Source organism: Puma concolor, chromosome D1, assembly GCF_028749965.1.
Source record: "Puma concolor isolate L17-30 chromosome D1, mPumCon1.1.hap2, whole genome shotgun sequence".
NCBI lineage: Eukaryota > Metazoa > Chordata > Mammalia > Carnivora > Felidae > Puma > Puma concolor.
Genome location: NC_141676.1, coordinates 33,081,432 through 33,105,873, shown reverse-complemented (window position 1 = coordinate 33,105,873; position 24,442 = coordinate 33,081,432). Strand labels below are relative to the sequence as shown.

Genomic DNA, 24,442 nt, shown 5'->3' with positions numbered 1-24,442 from the left:
AATAGGAAAAATGAGGATAAGGTTTAACAAAATTAAAAGAGAAATGTGTACTTTATTTTTAAAAGAGCATGAAATCAAAATTATTTTCATTTCAAAAACATACCGAAGAAAGTATAATATTCTGACTGGCTGGTATGTAAGAATACCAGAATTATGGAAGTTGAAAAAAACCTCAAAAGTGAGATTTCCTGTATGTGTACCAGAGGGCAAATGACTGTTGGCATGACAGAAGCTCAAAACAACTACCATTTGTGTTCTGGTAACCCTTGAACCAGAACATAGACTTACCAGTGGTGGTGGTAGGGAACAGGTATTCTAGAAATAATACTCTTTTTTTTTTTTTTTTTTTTAATTTTACTTTATTTTTTATTTTTTAAAATTTACATCCAAATTAGTATATAGTGAAGCAATGATTTCAGGAGTAGATTCGTTAATGACCCTTAGCCATTTAGCCCATCCCCCTCCCACAACCCCTCCAGCAACCCTCAGGTTGTTCTCCATATTTATGAGTCTCTTTTGTCCCCCTCCCTGTTTTTATATTATTTTTGTTTCCCTTCCCTTATGTTCATCTGTTTTGTCTTTTAAAGTCCTCATATGAATGAAGTCATATGATTTTTGTATTTCTCTAATTTCACTTAGCTTAATACCCTCCAGTTCCATCCATGTAGTTGCAAATGGCAGGATTTCATCCTTTTTGATTGCCGAGTAATACTCCATTGTATATATATACCACATCTTCTTTATCCATTCATCCATCTATGGACATTTGGGCTCTTTCCGTACTTTGGCTATTGTTGATAGTGCTGCTATAAACATGGGGGTGCACGTGTCCCTTCAAAAGAGCACACTTGTATCCCTTGGATAAATGCCTAGGAGTGCAATTGCTGGGTGGTAGGGTAGTTCTATTTTTAGTTTTTTGAGAAACCTCCATACTGCTTTTCAGAGTGGCTGCACCAGCTTGCATTCCCATAGAAATAATATTCTTAACAGAAAACCAAAGGCAGTGGTCAGAATGCTTTGCCTTTGTCCGGGGACTTTTCCTAAAGGAAAGGTGCATTTGATGTCGGCCTAAATTGGAGAGTAAATGTATTCTAATTCCCAAAATTGTTGTATGTTGTTATATTTAAGAAAATATCCCATATAAAAAAAAATAGTAAAATGTACTTGTCATGTTCAGCTCGTTGGCATACAGCATCGTTTATTGAGCCAATTTAGGCTACTTTATAGTTTAATTGAAATAAGCTAAGTGGCAAACTTAAAAGAGATGGAGAAGATTAGCTATTATTCCATTATAAAACTCTTTGCTAATATTCTTATAAAGCAGGGTCTAAGACATTTTGGGGAAATTTCAGTGTCACAGATAAACATTTCTCTCATGACCACTGATAAATGAAGAGTCATTGGAAAGAACAGAAAAGATTAATAAAATTTTATGGACTAGAGACTTTCTGAATGACTTGACTGCCTCCGATATGAATTCTTTCAACTATGTCAATTTCTTTTATAAGATGTGCTCCAATAATATAATCCGGAATGAAGCTATAAAATAATTTGTATTTTAACAGGACCAGAAGCTACAAAAAATAATATCTATTAACCTATGCTTTAACTCTTTCTAGAATTGTATTCCTAAAAAGAACTGTAACAATGCAATCAATGTCCTTCAGGAATGCAACTACTCACATAGTCCCTATGGTGAAATCTTTAGAAAGTGAATCAGTATCTCCCCAATTTATTGGTTCTGTAAATCTAGATCTATAAAGAGAAAGTTTGCTCTGAATATAAGGTTATCTTTAGAAAAGACTAAATATTTTTGCTAACTTAAAAAAAGAAAAACAACTAACTCAAGGAAAAAACCCTCTAACACTACTACCTTACTATCCTGTATCTTCACACATGTAAAACTTTATACTTCCGATTTACATCATCTCAATTTGGAATATTCTTGATAAAATCTTTTCAAAGCTGTAGAGTTAAGGAAATACTGAGTAAGGAGTCCACAGATGAAGGGATTTTCTTTGTATATGTGAAAACTACCACACATGAATTTGGCTTTGTTCATTTTAAATTGAATTTTAAGAGCAATAGTCTAATGGCCTGTTACCTGGAAAACAGCATGAGAACGAGAAGATGTGGCATTCATATCAGTGGGATGCTGTGTCCTATTTCTGTTTCCATTATCCAACAACTGTAAAATTTCCTCTGAGGACTTGGGCTAGAAAAGTTTAAGTAAAAGAAAAATATACAAATTAGCCATCTATCTTTGAAATTTTTAATAAACTTTCAACAAGAAAAAAGACTTTTAAAGATAAAAGGTAGAAAACGTTTTCTATAAATTGAATCCCATTAAATATTCCCCACCCCTCCCCTCCAGGAAATTGAAAATCTATGTGTAACTTATGATTTCCCCAAAGCTTTACTAATAATGTACTGTTGACTTGAAGTCTTTCCGATAGTAGGAACAGGTGATTAATACATATTTTGCATGTTACATGTATTATACACTGTATTCTTACCATAAATGAAAAAAGGGAATGTTATTAAGAGAATCATAAGGAAGAAAAAATACATTTGCAGTACTGTACTGTGTTTATAAGAAAAAATCTGCATATAAGAGTACGCGTTCAGCTCAAACCCATGTTGTTCAAGGGTCAACTATACTTTGTTTGGTGTTCTATGAGAAATAAAAGATAAAATCTTTTCTTTCTGTGGAGATAAAATATAAATGTATTATGCAGAACACATGGTATTAAATTTTCAAGTAGATTTTTAAAAGAAAAGGTCATTCAATTATTTCAAAGAGAAACAAAATAATACTAAAGATACACTCTGATTATTTTAACTCTGCACTTCATTATTTTTCTTCTATCTTGAACACAATGGAAAAAAAGTAAATGGCTAAATGATCACACTTGCTATTAGCATAAGGAAAAAGACATTTATAAACATACCTGATGTAAAGTCAACCCCTGAACAACTACCCCTTTTTGGGCATCTTCCCGAACGGCAAGTGGTCCTGAATTTACTAAGAGGTCACGAATCTGTTCATTATATACCTTAAGGGGGAAAAAAAACCCAAAAACAACTGCTTTAGCACTGATGTTGAAATAATAGTGATAACATCACATATGCTACTGATTTAAGGTTGTATTAGAATTACATCTTAAAGGTAAGCGTCAACTCATTTTCATTCATCTCACCCATTCTACCTCTTGTTGCCATTAATTTTCTATCGTCTGAGAAAACAGAAGTTTTATTACCTAGGTGTGCAGCTGAAATTTAGAGGTGAGTCATTATATTCTTACTCCATAATTCCTAGTTTGATAACTACAGTGAAACAAATAAGATAGCTGGATGTGTCTTTTCCTATTTTCTGGAAATATATGGGACATAAGGTCTTGGGAGATTCTAGTAAGTTATATGGAGATGCCATGGTTCTTACTGAAGATATTTGTTATTTTATTATGCCCCAACAGTCAAAACTTTTTAAATTTTAGAGCTTAAAAGTTAAAGAAAACCCATACTCAGGGATATATTTCATTTATCTTTTAATTGCATTAAGTTTAATATGCAATTCTTAATAAGTTCCATAATAGGACCCCCCCACCACACACACACACACACACACACACAGAGACACACACACACACTTCATTTGAATGATGAGGGGAACTGAGGCCCTAGAAGGTTAAGTGATTTGTCCATGGTCACAAAAGTAATAGCAGAATGGTGCCAAATAGCTTTACCCTACTGCATGGCATTGAATACACATCTGTATTTTATGTCTCTGGCAATATATATATTTTTTAGTAATTTTGTAAGCAAGGCATAAAAATGGTACTATTGATTTTATGAATTTATCAAAGTTACTGAATTTTCTACTTGCCAAACAAATGACAACTACAACTAGTGATAAAACTTAAACACATACGCGCGCGCGCGCACACACACACACACACACACACACAGAGAATTAAGGCTTTAAGAAATATTTTAAGTTATTTCCATGTTCTAATAAATAGCCAATAGTGATACTTCATTTCTGGTAAGATTTTCTACAATGAATGATAATTTTTAAATGTAATAAAAATTTTGTTTTTTAACGTTTATTTATTTTTGAGACAGAGAGAGACAGAGCATAAACAGGGAGAGTCAGAGAGAGAGGGAGACACAGAATCCGAAGCAGGCTCCAGGCTCTGAGCACAGAGCCCGACGCGGGGCTCGAACCCACGAGCCGTGAGATCATGACCTGAGCCGAAGTCGGATGCTTAACCAACTGAGCCACCCAGGTGCCCCAAAATGTAATAAATTCTTAAAAGTAGTAAAATCGAAAGAGATAATTTTTGTTGGTTGTTATTTTTCTGATAAGCAGCAGTCACTTTTCAAACGCTTCCCCTTACCCATTTCAATCACACAAAATACACAATTAGAACAATCATTCTCAAGCCAGTCTACACATCAGAATCACCTGGGAACTTTTATTTATTTTTTTTTTTTAATTTTTTTTTTCAACGTTTATTTATTTTTGGGACAGAGAGAGACAGAGCATGAACAGGGGAGGGGCAGAGAGAGGGAGACATAGAATCGGAAACAGGCTCCAGGCTCTGAGCCATCAGCCCAGAGCCTGACGCGGGGCTCGAACTCACAGACCGTGAGATCGTGACCTGGCTGAAGCCGGACGCCCAACCGACTGCGCCACCCAGGCGCCCCACACCTGGGAACTTTTAAAAAACCTAAGATGTCTCAACCACAATCCAGACCTATTAAATTAAAATGTCCAGGGGGTGATACCTAGGTATGTCTATTTTTAAAAAGCTCCATAGCCAACTTGGGTGCAGAGCCTGAGTGAAAAACCACTAGATTAGACATTGCCTTCCTTACCATTAATAACATGAAGGCAGATTAAAAGAAAAAACAATTAAAAACATTATAAAAATAACCAAACTTTAGAATTCCCCCAGTTATAAAAGGATCTAAGGAAGAAATAATGAATACTGCTATGCTCTTTCCCCAATTAAGTTCAAAGCAATTTTTTCAACACTTACTTATAGACAATGAGTTTTTTCAGCAACCTACATATCTTAATCAATTGTTGAAATGTGAAGAAACTTTCTCAGTAGGAACCAAACTACAAGATGTCAATAAGAGAGCTGTAACCAGTAGAAATGTTCTCTCCGATACCACAAACGAATAGGCAGTAAAATCACAGATTTGTTTCTGCACTGGTATCTGAAACACTATCTGAACACAAAGTTAAGAGTGCCTACCACCTAGTTATGATTTGTTGAATGTCAGCTATTACTAAGAAAGCAGAAGTCCTCAAAGAATGATGGCGTATGTCAAAAGGACACAAGAGAAACATGAAGGAGACCTGACTAGTCAAATCTAGCATAATTTGAGCTTTAATTATGGAAAAGGTTTATAAGCTCTTAAATAATATTAAGAAACCATGAGTCCACACTGATAAAGAAAAGGAAAAGCTCTTTCTGTATAGGAGAAAGTGAGGAATGACTATAGATGAAATTATGGAATTTAAGTATCACTATCATCTACCATCATAATAACTGATTCAGGCATGAATCATCAGTGGATGCCAATAGTAATAGATGAAAGTTTGAGGAGTAAGAGGATAAAGGGTAAAGTAATATCTTTATAGGGCAGAAATTTTGCCTACATCAACATAATGAAATGGATCAAAGTTAACCAAACCAGTAATGGGACTATAAGTTATGATACCATAAGAACTCAACATTACTTCTACGGTGTTCTTGCTAGTTTAGAACCTGAATCCAATTGCTGACTAACACAAATTAGAGGTTTTATGACAGTGACATAAAACAGAGAAAAAAAATCCAAATTAAAACTAAAGAGATATGACAATTGCATGCAACTTATGATCTTAGATTTCCTTTTTCAAAAAGGGCAACATTGGAATAATTGGCAAAATCTCATTAAGATTTATAGATTAGGTAATGGTGTTCTATCACTGTTAATTTCCTGATTTTGATAACTATTCAGTGGTTATTCTTGTTTTTACAAGTTTGTAACTTAAACAGATTAGAAAAAAGAGGAAGACACACACATACCAAGGGAAAAAACAAAGGCAGTAAAGGTAGTAAAATATGGGGGATCTGGGTGAAGGGTATCTGGAAGGTCTTTGTGCTAATCATGCTACTCAGAAATTAGGCCAAAATAACATACTCAGCAGAAAGAGATAAAGATGCATAACAAATACCTAAGAGCAGGAATTTCAATGATTTTATACATTCATAAGAAAATTCCTATATGATAGAATAGTTTGAATAGGCCATGGAACGTCTTAAAGATTTTGTAATACTATTGACTCATCTAAAGAATGATATTGTCAACTCACCTCCAGATAAGAAACTGCGGTACTACATACTTTCTCTTCTTTAATCTCCTCCATAGATTTGTAAAGGTCTAACATCGTTAGATACATCACTCCAGGTTCAGCAGCTGATCCTAGCATCGTGTGGGTCTTCCCAGCTCCAGTGGCACCATATGCAAGTACTAAATTTTTATAAAAGGGGATCAAAGCTCTTTATTACGACACACAACATTACTATATCCACTGTCCAGTGGAGAGTTCTATCTGTATATCCTGAACATAACCTTAAACTCATTAGATCCAAAATTAACTTCTAGACTTATCCTAAAACCTGGGAATTTTAGCACAAATCTACTCTCAACTCCTGTATTCTTTATTCTGGTTAATGGTACCACTACTCCCCCCCCCACCCCACCCCCGCCCCAGCTCATCTGCTCCCTTTCCTCTACAGCACTCTTAAAACCTTTAATCAGTTATCAGTATCCCCACCTAGTCTCAATCTTCTTTAATTCATCTCTTAGAATTTTGTACAGTTATTTTTATGAAAACAAAATCGAATATGTTAAATCTCCTTAATTGTTCCACAGTCCTATATGAGAAAGTAGAAATTCCTCCACTTGGAATATTAATATTATTAAGCCCTCTCTCTATCCTATTCCTTCCTTGCTGTGGTCTAGGCATATTAGATTGTGTGACGTTCTTCACATGTGCTGCTCCTTATCTACTCCACTGCTTTTCCATTGAAGAGTTCCTCCAGTTAATCCAGCTGGAACACTTACACCTGTTCTAAATATTCAGCACACATGTCACTTTTCCATGTCACAGGCAGATATGTGTACTCCCTCATTTGAGTTCTCAGTGTATGCTGCACATCCTTCTATTCTAGCCTGTATCACCCTGTATTTCCAACTGTAAGCTCTAAGTCTGAAACTGTGTATCCTTCACAAATAGCGAATCAGCTGAAACAAAGCAGATATCCACTGCAAGTTTGCTGAATAAATGAATTCCAATAGAAGCCATTTATAAAATTCCTTTTTAAAATTTGCTTTAGGGGCGCCTGGGTGGCTCAGTCAGTTGAGTGACTGACTTCGGCTCAGGTCATGATCTCACGGTTTGTGAGTTCGAGCCCTGTGCTGGGCTCTGTGCTGATGGCTTGGAGCCTGGAGCCTGCTTTGGATTCTGTGTCTCTCTCTCTGCCCCTCCCCCACTCATGCTCTGTCTCTCTCTGTCTCAGAAATAAATAAACATTAAAAAAAATATTAAAAAAAATAAAATTTGTTTTAGGCAAATTACTTTGTTTTCACAATTCTCTCTAGCATAACATAAAAGTGATGTTTGAAGAACAAAAAACAAAAAGCTACTCTGAATTACATATGGCAATTCCTGACATAATAATCAATTAAGACAATTAAGTCCTCATATTATTACTGGTAAGAATATTTTTATAAGTTAAATTTCCCTGCTAAACCAAATATTAACAAACTACTAAAATACTTTTCAACAGAATTAATTGAACTGACACGTTTCATTTTGTTCTATATTATGTAAGCTAGTGGTAAACTGAGAAGTCTTAAGACAGTTGGATCATAGTGTAAAACAAAGTCAAGAAGAAAACAGAAATTCACTATTTGCTTGGTGGAGACTTTTTCATTTGGAGTCAAGAAAAATTTTAAAAATCTCTAGAGACAATATGGAGTTTCATGAATGAGGAAAATATACACTTAAAAATGAGAATCACAGCAGTTCTAATCAATAAACCACATTCTATTCTTATTTGACCAAGACGGTAAGTCTTCTGTAATAAAACTGAATGAGTCAGAGATAGTGAAACATGTTACAGTTTTGGGGTATCTCAAAGAAAATGTCATAAATGGTGGTAATTACAAAAATAAGATATAAATAATAGTGTTAAGGGCCTTAGAAACACTGAATTAACTGGCTTTTTGGATCTCTCTCTAGGAAATGAACATGGCTGTTTTGAAAGGCAAATTAGAGATCTATCCAGAACACTAGAGATGCTTTCTGGGCTGAAGATATGCTGAAATAGCACATGGTACTCAATTAACATGGCCTTTTAACATTTTTATTTCAAGGTACTATAAATGAAATGTCCAACTATTCCCCAGGGATAGATCGTTGTATAGGTAAGCGGAGAGAATACTAATGAATTAAATTGTGAGAAATCTGGCATCAATTACAAGACATGTGTGGTTTAATAACATAGGAAACTGAGAAGATGACTGCCTAAAGGGACCATAGCAAAGCTCTAGAAGAGAGAGTTTCAAGATATGTTATATGTGATAATTGAATTTCAGTATATGTGCTGCCGAAGTGAGCACGTGATAACTGAATTTCAAAGAAAGTCTACATTTACAGCGAAATACTCCTGAACTTAATAATTTTTAGCAAAAAGCACCTTAAAATTGATTATATTTAGAAGAATGGGCCAAGCTGATGTACATTCTAATGTAAAACTGAAATCAGGTGGAAAAATTAAACTCTAACTGAAATAATTACCTGTGCAATTATATCCATTCAAAAAACTACGAAGAATTGGCTTAGTAGTGTGTTCAAAAACTTCCAATTGAGTTGAAGTTTCATCAAAAACAGCATCAAATACAAATTTGAGATCCTTATTTTGTCTCTTTGTAATATCTCGATTTGCAGTTTTCTTTCCATGGAAAAAACTGATTTCTTCTTGTTTGGGATCAAAAACTAGGATATGCTTATCCACAACATGGACCACTTTATGGAATCCAGCTGCCTTTTCTTTTGTATTTTCAGGACGCACACGAACAACTACTTTCATGTGGTGACACAGGTCTTCCTCGGTGACAGACATTATTGACTATCTTGCTTGTGTTTATGTGAAAGCCTGAATATTTCTCTGTAATTAAAAAGGAAAATAAAGTATTAATATTAATTCTATTATAATATGACTGGAATGTAGCAGTCACTAAAAAAACTATGAATAATTCTATTCTACTCACCTGGTAAATGTTACTGGAAATACGTACATTTAAAAAATACAATGTATATTTCACTCCTTGGTTCAAAACCTTCCAGTCGTTATTTTATTCAGAGTACATGTTTAAGTTCTCTAAATGGTCTTAATTTCCCATTTTATTGATCTTCCCTTTGTTCCCTCCATTCCAGCTAACACACCAGGCACCCCAATATGGTCTTTCCACTAGCCATTCTATTACAAAATGCTTCCCTCAATATCTGCATGACTAAGTCCCTCGCTTCTTTCAAGTCCTTGCTCAAATGTTGCCCTCCTCATGACTTATTAAAACTACCAAACCAATGCCTAATTACTCTTATACAGCTTTTTCCCCCCAAACACTTACCAACTCCAAATAGTATGTATTTTTTACCTATTTATTGTATTTGTTGTTTATTTTCTCTCTTCCAGGTAAACTATGCACTCTTTAAAGGCATGCATTTTTTTAAATCTGTTTTGATTACTGATAATGTTCCAAGAGCCTAAAACGGTGCCTGACACATGGTAGACTGTATAACTATTTGATGAATAAACACATTAGAAAATCTAAAATGTTTTTAATTTTTTTTCTTAGTTTTAACTTTTAGATTCTAGGTTATTTTCTGGATAATTGAGGTTTCCAAATTATTGATCTTTGTTAGTTTATCTTCACTTTTACTATTTAATTTTATGTGAGACAGTCTAGCCAAAATTTTTTTGAAGTTTATCTATTTTGAGAGAGAGAGCACGCACATGCAAGCACGTAAGCAGGGGAGGAGCAAAAAGAGAGGGAGAGAGAGAATCCTAAGCAGGCGCCATGCTTAGCGCAGAGCTCAACATGGGGCTCAACCTCATGAACCATGAGATTGGGACCTGAACCGAGATCAAGAGTCGGATGCTTAACTGACTGAGCCACCCAGGCACTCCAATCAGACAATTTTTAAACCTACCATCACTGACGTACAGTAGACTTATAGAATTACAGAGCAGATTAGGATCTCTGAACACATCATCGTGTATATGCCATCTTTATCACCTTCATGCCTGGGCTAACTAATTGAGGCATCCTTGTAACTATTTTTAAACACAGGGGTTTGTGAAGATACAGGTAGAGAAGAGTCTGGATGTATCAATTTACACTGCCAACAGGCTTGCAGCCAAGATCACTTTTATTAAAAATAGTTCAAAAGCCAAGACTTTCCCTTCATTACCATGATGATTCTGAGAGATCTTTTCCTGTCCATTCCCATAACCCAAACTAAAATAGTGCTGAAGTTCTTGTGAAAGCCAAAGCTTGGTTTTTGGGCAGCCTAGCTGTGGTTGTATGTGGTTTAACAATAGTGTTTCAGTCTAAGTGGAAGCCCAGGGTCTGACTTATACTTCAGGCAGAGAGATTTATCAGGGTTTTGTGTGTGTGTCATTTAATTTTTTGTTTTGTGATATAATCTGCTCACTCTGACTACTGCGTAGATAACACACTATAAGGAATAGAGACTAGTTAGAACATTTTAGTAATATAAACAGGAGATGATGCTGTCAACTCAGAAGCAGGTAGCGGTCATATTCTGGATGTATTCTGAAGGTAAAGACAATAGATTTTCCTGATAGATGTGCAGTATGAGAGAAAGATAGGATTCAAGAATAACTCCAAAGTTCTTGGCCTGAGTGTTGGAAGATCTAGAAATCTAGAAATGTCAAGGCGGATAGAACCCAAGTTAAAAAAGTACAGTTTGTCCTCAGAGTCCTAATGCTCTCTGAAGCTTTTAATAGTTTTTAGAGTTTCAAATGTCACTAAGATTTTGGGGAATCTTTAAATGAAGGACAGGATCATCAACTGTGTTAGATACTGCTAATACATAAAGTACACACTAAGAAGTAACCATGAGATTTAGTAACATGGAAGTCGATTAGAAGAAAAGTTCTATGGGAAGACGGGACAAAAACCTGATGAGAGAAGACTCAGTGAACACAGGTAATAATAATACAAAAGTGAGCCAAGAAATGGTGTGGGGGAGGGGGAAGGTTAGAAGAAAATATTTTGTTATTTAAAAATTTTTTTCTTTAACATTTATTTATTATTGACAGAGAGACACAAAGCGTGAGCAAGGGAGGGGTAGAGAGAGAGGGAGACACAGAATCCAAGGTAGGCTCCAGACTCTGAGCTGCCAATACAGAGCCCGACGCAGGGCTCAAACTCACAAACTGTGAGATCATGACCTGAGCCGAAGTTGGCTGCCCAACCGAGCCAGCCAGATGCCCCAATATTTTGTTATTTTAAAATGGGATGAATATCAACAATGATAAAACCATACACTTTTGGGAAGAATTCAAAGAAGGCCGAAGTAATCTAAAAGCAGGAGACACTGGACACAGCACTCCCTTTTTAGGACTCTGTCTTTCCCCAAAAATAGAATGCTGAAGAGGGAAGGATGGTCATTTTGATTCCAACAGTCAGGTTCCATCCAGAAGAATTACCTTCTGACTAGCCAAGTTCCACAAAGCACCTATGCCTCACCTCTGTGACCTTGGACAAGTTACTTAACCTCATTGAGTCTCAGGTTTCTCATTTGTATTAAAGAAATAATACCTCATAGTTGTGAAGGCTAAAAGATAAAACAAATATTAAGTGTATTAAGGCATTCAATAAATGTCAATTCGCTCCCCTATCCACCCCCATTCTTGTCTCTTCTTGCCAGAGATATGGTTCATCTTTTTAGTGTTTCCCAATGGGCTTATGATGGCCCTTTGGATAGGACAATTCTTCCTTGTTTGGAACTGTTCCATGTATTAGAGAATGTTTAACATTTCTGACCTCTATTATAGGCCAGTAGCATCCCACATTCCGGGTGACACCAAAAACTGACCTCCATACACATTTCTAAAAGCTCTTAGGAATATTGAATGCTTTGATTTTGACGGATACAATTCCCCTCCCCCCCAATGATAGGTAAAATACACACAAATGAAATGGTTAAATAAGCACAAAACATTAGGTAATTATTTCAAAATAGACCTTAGAATCTCAAGGTTGGATGGGATCTCTTGCTAATGAATTAATTAACGAATCAACTCAATACGTTCACTGTTAGATGTTGGAGCCAGATACCTTAGGTTAAAATTCCAGCTCTACTATTTATTGGCTGTGGCAGCAAGTTACGTAACCTCCCTGTGGCTCAGTTTCCTCATCTGTAAAGTGGGACTAATAATAATGCCTACCTCACAGAGCTGTTGTGAGGAACTTAGAACAATGCCTGGCACACGGTAGGTACTACAAGTGTTTGCCACCATTGCTATTATTATTATTATTATATACAGTGCAGTGAGAGAAAGTGGTATTAGTAAAATAGTGACACAAATATGTAAAGGTGTAACTATGACAAGTACTGTAAGGTAAATAAAGGTTAATAGTGCTACGTAAGACTATCATGGGGGGCTCAAATAGTTAGAAAGCTTCCTAGAGGAAGTGACAGGAGCGGAGAGTTGAAGGATGCATAGTTATTAACCAGGTAAAAAAAAAAAAAGCATTTCATGAAGGAAAACTAGTTACACATTAAATAAATATGAGCTAGGCATTTTCCTGGGTCTCAGGACAGACGGCAGGAGTGTATGTGTGGGCTCCTATTTTAGATGGGGCAGTTGAGAAAAGCTTGTCTAGTGGAGTGTCTTTTTACAGAAACTGAAGAGGAGTGGCTCTCTGGGACAAAAGTATCTTAGGCAGCAAGTCTGAAGGCCTGTGGTAAGAAAGAGCTTGTGGTGAAGACATAACTGATTTAAGCATGGTCAATCTGCTTAAATCTCATTTCTTTTAGCTGTTTCGTTTTAGCTAATTGCAACTTTACAGTATATAAAGAAATACTCAACTTAGCTTTACCCAGTCCTAAGGCAGCTGGAGAGAACGAAAGGAAACAGAGTGGGTTGCATTAAGAAGCTATAACTAGATAAGAGTGGGGCCAGATTTGGAAAATCTTAAGTACAGGCTATCAAGTTTAGATTTAATTTTGCGGTTTACTGGAAACTGCTGAAGGTATTTTAGAAGGCAAATGATCTTACTCAAGGAATACATCAAGTAGAAATACTGACAAATATCTAAAGGGGTTTAAGAAGTATAAACTCAAATACAACTTTGTTTTACAACTTGTTATAGATTTTAAGAAAGACATTGATCTTAACTTCTAAAGTATCACACATTTCTCCAATTTTTCAAAACAAAGGAGTGACTATAATTTTCTTAATAAAAACACCCAAGGTCAACAGAATCACCAAAATGTAAACAACTAGTCTATGTTCAAATACACTGATGTCTTGGGGAAGCCTGGGTAGCTCAGGTGGTTAAGCATCCAACTCTTGGTTTCAGCTCAGGTCATGATCTCACAGTTCAAGAGACTGACCCCTGCGTTGCGCTCTGTGTATGGCTCGGAGCCTGCTTGGGATTCTCTTTCCTTCTCTCTCTGCCCCTCCCCCACTCAAGGACACACACGTGTGCACTTGCTCTCTTTCTCTCTCAAAATAAATACATAAACTTAAAAAATGAAGTTTTTCCTACATTAATGCATGATGCCAGTTTTCTTTCCTGACATGGCCAACTAAAAGAGATGGGCATCTAGTTGATTCTGAATAAAGGCACACAGAAAGCAAATTCTTTGACCATGTTGACCAAGAAGCAACAAAAGAAAAGCCTAGATATTGCTATCTGTGTAATAATGTGTTGATTCAAACATTCTTTTCAGATGACTGTTCAGAAGATAGAATCACAATTTCTGATTAATTCTGTCATATCTACTCCTAATTATATTTGTTTAATAGAACCAAAAGTAAGCTGCTAGAATTTCATTGATGGGACTAAAACATTAAAGATAAATACTTCCAACACCACTGTTCATTATAATAAAAAGGTATTTGTTTAGTCTTGAGAAAGTAGAATATAAATGAGAATAATGAAGAGGCTTCAGTTGCTAATCTATAAAGTGATAGGATTGGTGAAAGGATAAAGTCCTTTTCTAGCTCTAATATTTTATTATTACATGTGATTGGAAAAGGGTATAAGAAAGTGACAAGAAATAATAGCTAATGGGACTGTATGTTTTTACCATTATATCCCTAATCTCTTGTAGTGAGCCTAGTCAATAGCATGTTCTCAAATATTTGATTAATGAGTAAATTAATAAATTATAAAAAGCAGACACAGAATCCAAGAGAGTAACTCACTCATTTAGAATAGAGGCAAACATACAATATATTTCTCTGAAAGAATCAACATATTATAGTTGGCAGTAATAGGCAGTTACAATGAGGATTCTGAGGCATCAAAAAAAAAAAAAATTACATACTGTACCCAGTTTCTTGTTTACAAAATTAGGAAAATGGGAAGATCATCTTTTATATGAATTATTGAGGGTGGTTAAGACACCATGCCATGTTATACTTAAGGGTAACATTCAATTTTCTGGGACATTCACTTATATAAAAAAGCTCATTCCTCTGCTACATTTAATGAAGAGGTGTTAAAATCTAATTCTCTACACCAGCTGCAAGATAATATAAACCAAGTTGAAGAGGCAAATTCTTAACTTACAAGCCACTCCTGTTCACCCAAGAAAAAAATATAAACCAAATAAGTTACACTCACCCCCAGTTATATGCAAGTAAATAATAAATTTTATTTACTTCATTGATTGCATGCACTGATGTCTTCTTCAAGAGCAATCAGATCATGTTATGTATCTCATGTCATTCCCCAGCTCCAAACTCTCCAATGACTTCCCAGCATCAGAATAAAATGTAAACTCCTTAGCATGTCTTGTAGGTTCTATATCTGGCCCTGTCTACCTCTTCAACCCCTTCTTTAAATGTTATCCTCCTCCTTGAATACTCTGCTCCAGTCACACTGTCCTAAATGTTCCTAAAATACTCAGTCTTATTCTAACCTCATAACCTTGCTCTTTCTCTTCTTTTCCTGGAAGCCTCTACCTTCAGACACTTGCAAATCTTAATCTCTCAGTTCATTATTCTGGTCTCTGTTCAAATAGCACTACACAGAGGCTTTCCCTAAAGATTCCATTCAAAATAGTGTCACCTTGCCTTTTCCTCTTTAATCTCTTAAGGGCTTTATTTTTCTTCTTAGCATCTAGATTAACTGGAAAATATTATTTGGTTACATATTTACTGCTTGTTTCCTCTTTAGAATATAAGCACTATGAGACTATGGGCTTCATTTGTACCTAGAAACTTGAACAGGGCTTGTTCAATATTTACGACTCAAAACACACTTGTTCAATAGATGAATGAATGCACTAATGCAGCTTTTCAAAATATATGTGCAAAAAAATAAGTGCAGAATAGCAGACTTGGCATGTAACCATTTGAATTTTTAAAAACATACATATTTGTATATGCATGGGCTGTCTCAGGAAGACAACACAAGGAATTGGTAACACCAGTTGCCCCATGGTGGGGAAATATGAAGGTCTGGGTGACAGGCAGGCTTACTTTCTACTGTATATTCTTTTGTAGAATTTGGATTTTAAACAAGACTAGTTATTTTTATTTCAAAAAACAAACCAAAGGAGAAACTATTAAAATTTACCTTAAGCACAATCTTCCATTTAATAACATTGTATTTATGGAATATTTTCTATTGAGCTCTTAGTATACACATAGAAATTGCTAAGCAACTTACATACTTCTCATTTAATCCCCATAACAATCTTATAATATAGGAATTATTATCATGGGAAAAATATAATATAGAGAGATTAAGTTAACTGGCTAAAGTTAACTTGGAAGCACAAGACATGAGATTTGAACTCAGACTAACTGGATATGAAGTCAAAGTATTTAAATCACTACTCTTTCAGATGTAAATATTTAATCTCTAGAAATTTTCTTAGAGAGAATAAAAATATATATTTGTCTATTTTTGATAGAAACCTCAGGGCCTAGCGTAGGAGCTCTTGAATGAATACTGAAATAAAACCAAAAGTGTATGATTTCTTTCTGCTTGTGGGATATCCAACAGCATCTATTCTCAGCAAATATACTATTGAGAACTCTTAAATTAGATCAGTAAAGTGATAACTACTATTAATGAACAATGATTATCATTTGAGCATGTTATGTATGTCAGACATACATATGGTATGGTAAACATTTAATATTCATCATCTTATTCAATCCTTAAAATAATCATATAAGGCATACTCTACAATAGTCTCCATTTTACAAAAACAGAGACTTAATTTAGGACAAGTAATTTTTCCAAGATGACATAGTTAGTAAATGAGAAGCCAGAATGTAGACTCATGTCTAAATCCAAAGCCCAAGTCCCTAATGATTACACTCTACTGGAATAACAACAGAACATTTTCAAACAAAGGAACAGAGATGTTGCTCAAATTATCTTGAGTGTGGAGTTATACAGTTATAAATGATTTCTTATATTCAAACTCAAATCTGAATTAGATTCAGGTTCAACAAACATTTTTTAGGAGCAGGAACTATCCTCCACAATATCATTTATAGTCTCTATGCAGCTTACACCTCTCTGGAAATAACTTTAGTGTTAGAGCCAGTGCTTCTACTAACTTAAAAACATCAGGGAGGAACAAAAATTTCAAATGGAGTTTAAGGGTGGCACTAATATCTGGGCTATTTTTTCCTCCTAGATTTCATGGACTTACCATAAAAGTGACTTTATTGTGTACTTTAATTGATTCAGGCTATCAATGGATATTGACAAGATGCACTTTTAAAGTGAAAATTTTATGTACTTCTATATACTTGCTCAGTAACAGAAGAGATTAATTACTACCGTTAAAGGCAGATAATCTTTGTTTACTGAAAAAGTCAATTCTTACAATGTAACAGAAACTTATTAACAAGCACTATCTAGTCTTTGGATGCGATATTCTCTAGCACCAAAGTTCATAAATACTTCCCAGAGGGCCTGAATGTAGTGGAATAACACTACCAACTAACCCTGTAGAATGCTTAACACAGTCTACTCCTTAGTTCATAGTAAATAACCTAAAGTATATATTATACAAAATTATTCAATTCTGGACAAATAAACTCTTTTCATAAACAGCAGTTAGCCTTGATCTCTCTGTAACTGAATGCCTAGTAAACTTCTAAAAGTCTTGCATAAACTAAGAACAGAGGGTAAAAGGAGTTCTTATTCATTTGCAAAGCACTTTGCCAAGTGGTATCGCTTCCATACCTCATCTGATTCTTGGCAATCCCGTTACACAGTGCTGGCAGGTCTTATCTTGACGCTACAACTGAGACTCAGAGGAGGTTCCCGACTGACCTTTGCCAAGTTAACACCAGGACCTTGCAGGACAAAAAGTTTGTAAGTTGGAAAACCAAAAATCCTTATTACATAGTTAAGCTCAGAGTTACATTTACAACTGTATATTAAAACATTCTGAATTTGGAGTCCGGAACGAACTTTACACTGTAAGGTGCAAGGCAATTAAAGTGCTCTGCCAGTCTAGGGAAAGAGCCAGGATGCCCTTTAAAACTTCCGACTTTCTCAGAATTTAAGGCAGGAGATTTCTGCCCTTCCTGTGGAGCAGTGAAGGGCTCCCGATCAGGTAGAGCCCTGCTCTAGCTGGGACTCGAGTTCCTCTTCCTTTCACTTTCTCCCCGGGGACGCTAACTACCCGCCCCCTACCCCCACCTTCCCTACCCCCCCACCCCCCACTCAATCCTTCGGCGTTTGTCAACAAGCCCATCCCGTCTTCTCCTCAGGCGGCCGCAGGAGCCTTCCGTTTCCAGCGAGACAGGCCATGAAAAGAAGCGTTCCCGAGACGAGAAGTTTCTCCTCACGTGCCTCTCACTCACCTCTAGTCCACCAAAGGTTACCGCGACACTTCACTTCGATGTCCGCCTCACCGCGATTCAAACTCGGCAACAAGATTCAAACCCAATCCAGCTTTTCCAGCACCTCGTTTCATTGGCTGCCGACTTCGTGACGCAATCACGTCGGACGTTGCCGTGGCGCGTGGTAGCTTGGCGCCAGTAGTCTCAGCCGCGCGGCTCTGTGGAACCGGCCTTGCTGCGCGTCGCCAGGGCAACGGGCACGGCTGTTTCCGGAGGCGTTGGCCGAGGTGGGCGGGGCTAGACCGCAGCTGCAGGTGGGAGGTAGCCACCTGGGATCCTCAGACCACTTCAAGAGCCGCGGGCGCAGGGCCCGGTCCTTGGGTTCAGGGTGTGAGTGAGACGGGAGCGGGCAGGGGTTGGCTTGTGCAGTCTGCTGGGGGAGAGGCGGAGCCTGTTGGGTGTGGGTTAATGGATTCTGAACGTTTATCTTTTTTTCTCTATTGAGTAGTGAGGCCTCCAAGGCACAGGTCCCATGCTCTGGAAGGTGTAGGGACCTGTTCCTTTCAGCCACTTTCACTTAAACCGAACTGGGGTCAATTCGCCTCAATTAATTGAAAGTCCAGAGCTTTAGGTTTGAGGTCCTAGGCTTTATTTCTCAGGACTCCCAGGCCTACTCCCTTTATTGCTGACTGAAACTATTTGGTGTTTTTGACATTCCTTTCGGATGAGGACTTTACAAAATAAATTCATTTAAATTTATTGGCTTAGTTCATTTTTGGATGCAGTGTTTTTTAAAGTCCTAGATTGTAGATATTATTTCAAAATGTACGGTTTAAAAAGAAAAAAAATACCAGAAAAAAAGGTAAATATGTTTGCTAAGATAAGTCCATTTTATTTGTCAGGATGTTTTTAATAGTATGATCTGAATGTCATTGTTATTCTTTATATTAACATTATTGTATCCATTCTGCAATTACTGATTGTAGACTTTAGGGACATAATAGCATAAATAAAAATTCCCTGCCTTCTTGGAGCTTATATTCTTATATGGAACTTATCACCATAATAAATAGGATGGCACAACACATTGCAGAATATTATAAGTGAAACAATTATGAAAACTTCTACATTATGGACACTTATTTCCTTTTGAAGAAAATCAGAAGCACAGTGTATTGTATACGATGCATGTTATATGATTGTTTCTGAACTCTGGATAGTGCATCAATAAAGATATTAATTGCTGGCTATATTACATATATGTTAGCTAACGCAATAGTTACTTGTGTGGTGCTGGGTTTGGTAATAAAATTGAGAAGTCTTCTTATTTTATTTCAAATATGTACTCACTCTATAGTACTTGATGTATACTTGATGTCCCAGGCATTTTGTTAACTCTATATATGTTATTTTATTTCACTCTCAAAATAGCCATGAGATACAGGCACAATTTATTTTACTTAAAAAACAAAAACAAAAACAAGTTTTCAGAAGATCCCTAAAGGAAATTTAACTGTACAAACCAGCCAATTCAGAAATGAGGCATTTGTCTCAGAAATAATTTCTAGGTTAAGTGATCTTAAGATACTTAATCTATTCTGAAAATAGGTATTTTAAAACCAATTTCTTGTAAAATTGCATTCATTGGTGAATAAAAAGTGTTTTAGATTTCATTTATTTCGACACCACATTATAAGCCTTGCTAACAGGTGTTTCCACACCTAATCTAAGTGCTTATTTTACATTTAACTTTAAATTCTGCCTTACAGTTGCCATTTAGCACATTTAGATGATGAGGTCTATATTCTTAAAGTATTGTGTAATCAAAGCAAAGAAACTTTAATGTTCCAATAAATGCCATCACTCTGCCAGTTGGCTTCTGTTTGGCAAGACATCAAGAAATAAAACAAAGTATGAGACTAGTGTATTTTGTAACGAAATGAAGGAAAAAGAACCGAAACCATAAAAACATAGGACTAAAGGAGACAGAAATTCCCACCTTTTGTTAGAAATTGGGAGTATAATGTGTTACAATAGAACACGGAAATTTAACAGAGGCTCATAGTAAACGGAATAGAGTGGAGTTAAGAATAAAATGGAGTTAGGTTTAAAGTTGATTCAGACATTAAAAAAAAAAAAAAGTAAAATAAATTTAAACCTGGCAGTGGTAGGTTCTTATTTCCGCCCCCTCTTCAGGAACGCTATTTGAACCCCCTCGCGCCTGCAGGACCCTTTGTCAGCTGGGGCCTGAAAAGAGCGGAACGAAAGGCGGACGGTTTTCGGTTGCTGGGGCGGACGTGGATCCGATCTGTCCGTCCTTGCAAGTTTCCCCCAAGGCTGGGACCTAGACGTGCGCCAACTCGTGTTCTCTGGCACCATAGTAGTGGTCGTCGCTGGCCCGAGTTAGAAGCCAACAGTGAATTCTTCGTGCCTCAGGTGAGGAGAAGGTGCCCGAGTCCCGGGAGCTCTCTTGGAGCTCACCCCAAGCCTTTGGGGGAACTTCCAGAGGTCGCTGAATTCGCCCAGGACAAAAGGAAACATGCCCCTGCTCCCGCTTTCCCTCCTAAACACTCACTCATCCTGAGTTCAGAAGTTTGTGAACAGTTTTCCCTCCTCCGAGTATAATTCTTAGGCAAAAGGATGCATTCTTCCTGAACTTTAGAACCTCTTTCAGTTTGTCTCCATTCGGCTGCCAGCCTCCAGGCTGGGTTTTTGGCCTTAGGAATTAAGTTTTCGAACGTTTTTCTCCACTGGGAAAGCTGAGTGCTAAGACGGTAACGGCACCGTTGAGGAAGTAGTTTTCAAAGGTATCACTTCTGTACCCACAATTAAAGAGTAACCTGGCCAATTCCCTGCTTTCAACAGCTGAGACTGAACTTTGCTGGCAAAGCTAGAAGACTTACCTAGGAAACCAGAGTTGGCTCGAGCGGCCGGTTTCCCGTCTCTCCGCTTCCTTCCTGTGACCAGAGGGAAACTTTTAAAGGATCTTAAATCCTGTAGAGTGTTTGGTTCATAGCCAACTGCATGAGCGCTCTGGGTTATCTAGTAGGACACTGGGCTGCGGAAAGGAAAGGAACATCCTCCTTTAGAGCTTGTCCCCTTCCATTCTTGGGAGATAGTCAAGGAAACCACCAAAGAGGAAGATTATTTGAGGTCCTTTCTCCATGTTAACCCACGTTAGTAGCCAATTGCTGCATAATAAAATCTTCAGGCTTTGTACTTGAAACATAGTTGAGTAAATACATATAAATTGAATGCAAAAAGAAAAGAATTAACGGTTGGCAAAGGAAGCTTTTTTTTTTCTATTCTACTTGCTTTTCCTGTGCGGTTCTGATTCCTGTACTGGAATATTATAGAGATGTATAGATGTATGTATATCTGTCTATTTAAATATATATCATACATTTATCTAGGTATATATTTAAATATAAAAATATGGATATAGGATTAAGCAATGAGATATTGGCTCTTTACAGAAAAAGTAATCCATGAGATACAACAAATATACAGTCAGTATAATTAAAGTGCCATGCAATTACATGGGTGCATTAAATAGAGCTAGTGGGCTATGTTTGTAAAATAGAAGCTAAGATTAAAGGCTTGGGATACAGTTCTAGCTTTATGGCTTTCTAGGTATGTGACCTTTTGGCAAATTACTTCTCTGTTTTTCTCATCTGTAAAATAGAAATAATTATACTGTCTATCTCTAAGAGTTGTAAGGATAGAATGAGTTTAGTGGTATTTAGTAAGTGCTTAATAAATGTTAGCCTCTATTTTGAAAAATGTTAGAAACACTAGGTTTTGAGGGTAGTAGGGTTTACTTTGTATAAGCTTTCTTTTTTTATTTTTTTAAAGTTTTTTTTTTTTTTAATGTTTATTTTTGAGAGAGAGAACCCTTGCGGTGCACATGCGTGGGGGAGGGGCAGAGAGAGAGGGAAACAGGAACTCTGAAGCAGACCCCACACTGTCAGCACAAAGCCCTACCTGGGACACAACCCACCATCCACTTGAGCCATAGTTGGATGCTAAACCGAGTCACCCAGGTGCCCCTGTATAACTTTTCTGAAACAAATGAGGCATAATTAATAATTTGACTAATTTGAAACTGGTGAACATTGAAAACTTTACTTAAAACATTTAACCCCCCCCCCCCAATATTTTTCCTGTGTCACGTTTGCCACAAAATTCTGTAGATTATGCCTTAGGTAAAGTTGGCGTATTTTTAAGGTAACATCTTGTTGATACTATATTTATATAATATAAATGTATTTCTTTTCTAGTCATTACGTGTGGTCAACTTTTCAACATCATTTTTCATTTTCTATTGCAAAAGGAAGGGAAGGCATATTTAAACAAGATATTTATGTTTCTTTTTCTTTTTTGGAGGTGGATATTTATGTGTCGAAGTATTTTGAGAATGTGGTTTTTGGTAGGGTCTGTCAGGCAGGCAAAATTTCCTAAAGCAAGTTTTGTTAAAAACATTAATTGTGTAGAATTATCCATCCATTCACTTTTTTTTTTTTTCAGAAAACACTAAGCACTGAGTGTGCATTTGCTTTTGTAGATAAAAAAGGTGTTATCTTATTTTTAAATAACTCCTAATCTATGAGGACTAAAAAACAGTGTTAACTCTGCATTTACTATAATAGTATTAAAAACATTGCTTACAACCTGTATAAAAAGCATAATGTTTTTAAAACGTTTTCTGTTAATATATTTACATACTTTTTCCCTCTGCATTTAAGAGTTACAGATTGCAGAATAAAAAGGAACAAGTGTGAGACAGTTAAGGAACTTAATATTTATTTTCTCGTTTTTTGGGGGCAAGGACAGACAGTTAGAACAAAGGTGAATACGAAATGCCAAAGTAGGCTCAGTTGAGTGTTTATAAGGTTAAAATTTATTTATTTATTTTTATAGATATCCGAAGCTTTTTTTTTTTTTTAAGTGTTTATTTGTTTATTTTTGAGAAACACAGAGCAAGCAAGCAGGGTAGGGGCAGAGGGAAAGGGAGGGAGAGAATCCCAAGCGGGCTCTGCGCTGTCTGTGCAGAGCCTGAAACAGGGCTCGATCTCACAACTGTGAGATCATGACCTGAGCTGAAATCAAGAGTCAGGTGCTTAACTGACCGAGCCACCCAGGTGTCCCTGTAAAGTTATAATTTAAATTGAAACATGTTTTGCTGATACAGGCCATCATGAGACAATCTTGTCAGAGCATATTCATAACAAGTCTGCAAGAGTTTCACAGTTTTACGTTTCTTTCTTTTTAGATAAACATATGTAGCTTTTTCCAGGGACAGTTCCTCAAAGTTAAATTAAAGATGAAGATTTAGCATTATGAGAAAAAACAAATAGAAGAGCTTGAAATGAAAGACTACCTGACCCTAAAATAGGATAATATTTATAATCCCTTCAATCATCCAGATAGTTTTTTCAAATAAACATTTCTAATGCACTGAATCCGTTCTTTAGACTTAATTAAAATTAGAAAAGTATAGTTCTGTGGTGCCTAGGTGGCTCAGTCAGTTAAAGTGCCCAACTTAGGCTCAGGTCATGATCTTATGGTTCATGAGTTTGAGCCCCATGTCAGGCTCTGTGCTGACAGCTCAGAGCCTGGAGCCTGCTTTGGATTCTGTGTCTCCCCCTCTCTCTACCCCTGCATCACTTGTGCTCTGTCTCTCTCTCTCTCTCAAAAATAAATAAACATTAAAAAAAAGTATATTTCAGAAAAATGATGACTTAATAAGCAGTTTTTACATTCCTAATAATTAACATGTTAATGGTCTTAATAGTTTACCAGGCCATTTTAAAAAGTTATACAAAATTACATATTTTAAAAATCCAAAAATCATGATATTTTTAATTTTTTCTAGATTGGTTGACCTACAAGATGCTTCGATACCCATATTTTTGTAAAATCTATAAAGAATTTCATTCATGCTGGTTGGAATCTGGCATATTTAATTTAGGTATCTGGCCAAAAAAAATACATGCTACAACAGAAAGATGTAATGAATATGAAGCCGAGGAGCAAACAGATCAAACTGGAGCTCAGGAGTTACATAGATCTCAAAATGGAGATTTTGAAGCTATGACTAAATTACATATCCCAGTAATGGTGGATGAAGTTGTTCGTTGTTTGGCACCACAAAAAGGCCAGGTAAGTTGATTAGTTTTTTTAATTTTTAACACTTTGAAAATTGAGATATTCACTTATCTTAATATTCACTATTTTAAAGCATATTATTCAGTGGATTTTAGTATATACACAAGGTTGTACAATCATCA

At 36.3% G+C, this 24,442-nt stretch overlaps 2 protein-coding genes across 11 annotated transcripts in view; one reads left to right on the top strand and one right to left on the bottom strand.

Annotated features, from left to right (window-relative positions):
• Nucleotides 1–18,303, bottom strand: part of KIF18A (kinesin family member 18A) — an 81,467-nt gene extending 63,164 nt beyond the window's left edge. The window contains exons 1-6 of the mRNA XM_025928553.2: nt 18,174–18,303; nt 17,548–17,660; nt 8,867–9,236; nt 6,374–6,531; nt 2,952–3,056; nt 2,105–2,215 (exon numbers count right to left, since the gene is read on the bottom strand). Coding sequence (XP_025784338.1) covers nt 2,105–2,215; nt 2,952–3,056; nt 6,374–6,531; nt 8,867–9,191 — 699 coding nt within the window. The 5' untranslated portion in view covers nt 9,192–9,236; nt 17,548–17,660; nt 18,174–18,303. The remainder of the gene's footprint in view (nt 1–2,104; nt 2,216–2,951; nt 3,057–6,373; nt 6,532–8,866; nt 9,237–17,547; nt 17,661–18,173) is intronic.
• Nucleotides 18,304–18,330: 27 nt separating this feature from the next.
• METTL15 (methyltransferase 15, mitochondrial 12S rRNA N4-cytidine) overlaps nt 18,331–24,442 on the top strand; it is a 295,673-nt gene continuing 289,561 nt past the window's right edge. For 6 of the 10 annotated variants that reach the window (XR_015240948.1, XR_015240947.1, XR_015240946.1 and 3 more), the window contains exons 1-3: nt 18,445–18,540; nt 20,380–20,588; nt 24,028–24,314. Coding sequence is in view for 6 of the 10 variants with exons in the window: in XM_086677775.1 (XP_086533901.1) it covers nt 24,045–24,314 (270 nt within the window). In the remaining 4 variants the exon portion in view is untranslated. The other 4 variants (XM_086677772.1, XM_086677771.1, XM_086677776.1 and 1 more) reach the window with 4 other exon arrangements.